The sequence below is a fragment of the Hyalella azteca genome, unplaced genomic scaffold, assembly GCF_000764305.2.
Source record: "Hyalella azteca isolate HAZT.00-mixed unplaced genomic scaffold, Hazt_2.0.2 contig5202, whole genome shotgun sequence".
In the NCBI taxonomy this organism is placed as follows: Eukaryota; Metazoa; Arthropoda; class Malacostraca; order Amphipoda; family Hyalellidae; genus Hyalella; species Hyalella azteca.
In genome coordinates, this window is record NW_025935400.1 from 2217 (window position 1) to 7489 (window position 5273).

At 34.4% G+C, this 5273-nt stretch overlaps 1 protein-coding gene across 1 annotated transcript in view; it reads right to left on the reverse strand.

Moving 5' to 3' along the window:
- Positions 1-1238: 1238 nt before the first annotated feature.
- The window catches only part of LOC108671558 (probable phosphorylase b kinase regulatory subunit alpha), a gene marked incomplete at its 3' end in the record, with an annotated part of 20273 nt that continues 16238 nt past the window's right edge, over positions 1239-5273 (reverse strand). The window contains 4 exon segments of the mRNA XM_047880332.1: positions 1239-1352; positions 2399-2443; positions 3645-3735; positions 4149-4240. Of these exon segments, the coding sequence (XP_047736288.1) occupies positions 1239-1352; positions 2399-2443; positions 3645-3735; positions 4149-4240 (342 nt within the window).

The window sequence follows — 5273 nt, forward strand, 5'->3', positions numbered from 1 at the left end:
CACAGTATACCAACGGCCTCGTGTTAAAAATATAGACTATATATAAGTTTCCGTACAAATAATGCGCACGAAAATAACCACAGTGAAATTAAGCCTTATAAAATGTGTGCAGGTCAATTGAAATGAATAGGGGCCGTTCCATCAAAACTCGTTAAGTTCAAGTAGCGGCCTAAGTACACGTAGGGGCCTAATTAAGTACACGTAGTGGAAATTTCTCGTCTGTGATTGGTGGCTTTAGCTTGAACGGCCATCAGTGATTGGCTGAAGGAGTTAAAATCATTTTTTTTTTGATAGTCCAGCCCTTGTTACATAAGAGTTTAAAGCAAACTATCAACAGTAAAATTAACTTTGATACCAAAGATAAATACAAGAATTAGAATTTAAGGCAAAAAACAAATTTATGAACAGAATGATGTTAGAAGAAAAATTTTTCAACGACATATAGTAATGCTAATTAAGATCGAGTTAGGAACGAAGTGAGGGGAAATGTTAGCGAAGGTTTCGTCTGCTTGTATTTAGCAAAGCACAGGTTCTAATTAGATGAAATTTTAGTAGAAATCTAACAAAAGACGTTACGCATGCAGATATTCACAAAAAACTTTGAATTCAACAAGTAATGGGATTTCGCTCAAGCTAGCAAACCACAAAAACTAATAAAGCAAATACTATGAAATAAATATGAGACATACCTTCAATATCATAAATAGGGATCAGTGACTTAAAACTGAAAATGACGAACCGTAAAAAAACAAATCTAGTAAACTAATTCTTTACTCACAGTCAGCGGCTTACAAATTTATCCGTGAATAACTCATTTGTGTGATTACTTCGGGAAATACGTTCTAACACATCGAGTTTGCACTGTCGAATTAACATAAGGATGAACTTCCCTTCATTGAATATGACAACCAAATATGAATATGCCGTCATTTAGGAGTGAAGGCAGTTATTCCAGGTAAATATCATCGAGAAGTAGAACGCGGGCAATTGAATGAAATCAATGAATAAAGTTTTCGACTATTGGTGCGGAAAGCCTTCAATTGAACGGATTATACGATGCACATTCACTGGCACGAATACCACCAACATACCATATAAGAGTTTAGGCTTTTTAAACGAGTTCGCAAGCGAGTAATGGACGTGGTTTATTAAGCATGTCGCGGTTCATTAAGCATGTCGCGGTTCATTAAGCATGTCGACAGTTCATTCAGCATGTTGACATTGCTTGCGGTTCTCACCTCTCGATTGGTTCATCCTTTCTGTGTGTGACGTGTGGACCGCGTGTGGGACAGGAGTCGGTACACGGGTTCGAGGGTGGGACCAAGGGTGGGATCAAGGGTGTCCTCGAGTCGCTTCAGTCACAGAAAACAATAAGAAAACAAATGCGATGCCAAGGGGGATCAAGAATTATTTATGTTAATGAACAGTTAAGGCTTCAGGGGCGAATGATTCGGTACAAACCATGCGTAATCTAACTATTAATCAGTTTTTTATTACATGGAAATTAGTTCAAATGTTATCTCGAAGCTAAGCGCTATTTACTGGAAACTAAAGAATATAGCGAAATAAAACATAGTTCGCTGTGTTAGCAAGAGCTTACTAGAAGTTAATAAATGCCGCTGCGGTAACTCATGCTAAGCATGGAAAATGTATACCCACGGATAAATACAGTCGGTAAATAGATGATTCAATAGATTGAAGAAAATATTTAGCAACTATAGACACAAAAAAGTAGAGAGAGCGCTAAATTATTTCAGAATAAATGAATTTAACAATTCGCAACCCCAAAATTCCAAAAATCTGCATGTCTGAATGCAAAGGTCACAAAAAAATATTGTTCTAATATATGAACGGCTTTAGAGGCTAATGTCGAGCAATGGTAACATCTAATAAGATATATTAGAAAAAATATTGCAGGAGAGGATAAAAGCGTAGTAAATTGGTAAGTGAAGGAAATTGTTGAAGGTACATACAAAATATTATTAATCTTATATAAGGTAATTGTCATATTTATGTTGCTTACAAAACACAATCAAATTGCCGTTCCCGAGACACTTAATTTAATAGGTAAAAACAAGCTAAAGGCACCAAAGGGTAAAGCAAAAGTAAACGTCGTGTACCGACCAAACATGACGAGCAATTTTACAGTACACTCAAGAATTGTTACGATGTCGTAAACCCTTTAATATATACATGGCACAAGAAGATATTTACAAACTCTACATGAAAGTTTCGATCATTGCCAGATACTGAGAATCCTCAAAGAACAGTTCAATTTTCAAACTATATCAGTTGAGGGTAGACATGAACCTAATTAAAGATGATTAGATGTTCATAGAGCTTACGAACACCGCTACAACGTTTGATAGATAATAGCTCACGGTAACGGCCAACGTACCTGGGATCTCCTGGCACCTCCTCAGAGATGCTTTCCATCTTGCTGCTATAGTACCGGTAGATGGTTAGTCAGAGCAGCAAACAGTTAGTCAGAGCAGCAAAGTCAGAGCAGTACATACCCAGTAAATGGTTAGTCAGAGCAACACATACTCAGAATATGAACAGCATTTCCAAAGAAAAAACACCATTTCGTACTAAAATTGCATAACCGTGAATAATGTCAACAGTATTAGACATTATATATCGACTGTCCTAAGCAACCAATCACTCGATTATCATTATTTTGTGTTATTTTACACTCAAGCTACGATAAAAATATAACTTTCTGGCGTGCCAGCAATCGTAAGCAGGACCAAATAATATACGTTTAAAAATTACTTTTTAAANTGCCCAGTAAATTGTTAGTCAAAGCAGTACATTCCCAGTAAAATGTTAGTCAAAGCAGTATATGCCCAGTAAATTGTTAGTCAAAGCAGTACATACCCAGAATATGATCAGGGTTTCCAAAGAATAGACTATAATAATACAATTATTATAGGTTGCTCCTGATTGGAGCAACCTCCTGTTTGCTCCCCAATCACTCCTGATCGAGTGATTGGTTGCTCCTATAAGCAACCAATCACTCGATTATAATTATTTTGTATCATTCTGCGCTCAAGCTACGAGAAAAATAAAGTTTTTGGCGTGCCAGCAATAGTAAGTAGGACTAAATAAGTAGAAATTGTCACCAGAATAGAGCAAAGAAGAGAAAAAATAAGTTCAGATATATGCAAAATAGTTTCGAGAGAAGGAATTGAGATCAAGAATCAATTTATTAGTGAAACATTTATCCCTTAATACTGAAGACATTTGTTAGTGAATTTCCTGTAAAAACCGGACCCCATTTCAAAACACAACAATACCGAAACTTTCACCTACAAGTCAATTTTACCATACATAATTTCAAACGCCATGAACCATAACAAACAATATAACACTAAACACAATAGAAGAAATATACCTATACCTGGCAATGAACCATAACAAACGAAATAATATAATAAACAATATAATAACAAATAATATAATAATAAACACAATAATAACAAATAATATATTAATAAACAATATAATAAGAAACAATATAATAACAAAGAATATAATAACAAACAATATAATAATAAACACAATAATAACAAAGGATATAATAATAAACAATATAATAATAAACACAATAATAACAAATAATACAATAATAAATACAATACCTGGAGCTCATCTTGACGAGGTCAGAGCGCCGCCACGCCAGACTGCCCCTCATCTGCCCGCTCAGGTACTGCTTCACTTCAGGCTTCAGACCTGCCGGCAGACAACCGCATATATGTATGAAGCTTTCTATATGATAAGATTGCTTCACTTCAGGCTTCAGACCTGCCGGCAGACATACACTCTCATGTGTCAATGAAGCTTTCTATATGATGGAGCAAAATAGTGAATGAAATTAATTCAAATGATGAAGTCATTCAGATATGAATGAAGCTTTCAATATGATGAGATGAAGCAAAATTATGAATGAAATTAATTCAACGTAAATTCAACATGAATTTTGATGGTAATGCAAGACATTGTAAAGTTGGAAGTGGTACAGCAATGATCACTAATGTAGAACTAAAAACTAAATTATATTAAGACATAAGATAAAGTAACGAGATATTAAATTCAATCATAATAATCCCCGAAAAACCCTTATTCTATGGTTTTCGAGTACTCACTGTCGGGGTAGCCGTTCTCGGTGTCGTGCAGGAAGTTGAGGCTCGTCATGCACGACGTGTTCAGGAAGTCTGCCATCTTGCCTAGCGCAACTCTGTGTGATATTACAATAAAGAAATATAACCCTAATATATAACCCCCTAACTCTTCTAAATATGACTCCCTAACTCTTCTATAAATTTATCCAAATTTCTTTTCTACAGCCAAGAATCACTTGTCAACACAATAATTTCATTTCGTGCCGGCTAAAAAAAATTAGGTGAAATATTTTTACGTGCATTTACTGGGAAATGTAATAAATTCGAATTCGAATATTCAATTCAAGTTCCAATTTAATATCCAAATTCAAATTTGATATTTGAATTTAATATTCAAATTCGAATTGATATTATTCAAATTCAAATTTATTATTTGAATCCGAATTAAAATTTATTATTCGAATCCAAATTCAAATTTATTATTCGAATCCGAATTTGATATTCATATACGAAATTAGGCATAAGATTGCTTCACTTCAGGCTTCAGACCTGCCGGCAGACAACAGCTTACACTCATGTGTCAATGAAGCTTTCTATATGATAAGACTGCTTCACTTCAGGCTTCAGACCTGCCGGCAGACAACCGCGTATACTCATGTGTGTATGAAGCTTTCAATATGATGAAGCAAAATAATGAATGAAATTAATTCAAATAATTAATTCATTCAGATATGAATGAAGCTTTCAATATGGTGAGGTGAAGCAAAATTATGAATGAAATTAATTCAACATGAATTTTGACGGTAATGCAAGACATTGTAAAGTTGGAAGTGGTACAGCACTGATCACTAATGTAGAACTAAAAACTAAAAAATATTAGGACATAAGATAAAGTAACGAGATAATTAAATTCAATCACAATTTTGATGGTAATGCAATACATTGTAAAGTTGGAAGTGGTACAGCACTAATGTAGAACTAAAAACTAAACTATACTAAGGAATAAGATAAAGTAACGAGATATTAAATTCAATCATAATGATCCCCGAAAAATCCTTATTCTATGGTTTCAAATCATGGGTTTGGCTTTAAAACCCCGAAAAACCCTTATTCTATGGTTTTCAAACCATGGAGTTTGGCTTAAAACCC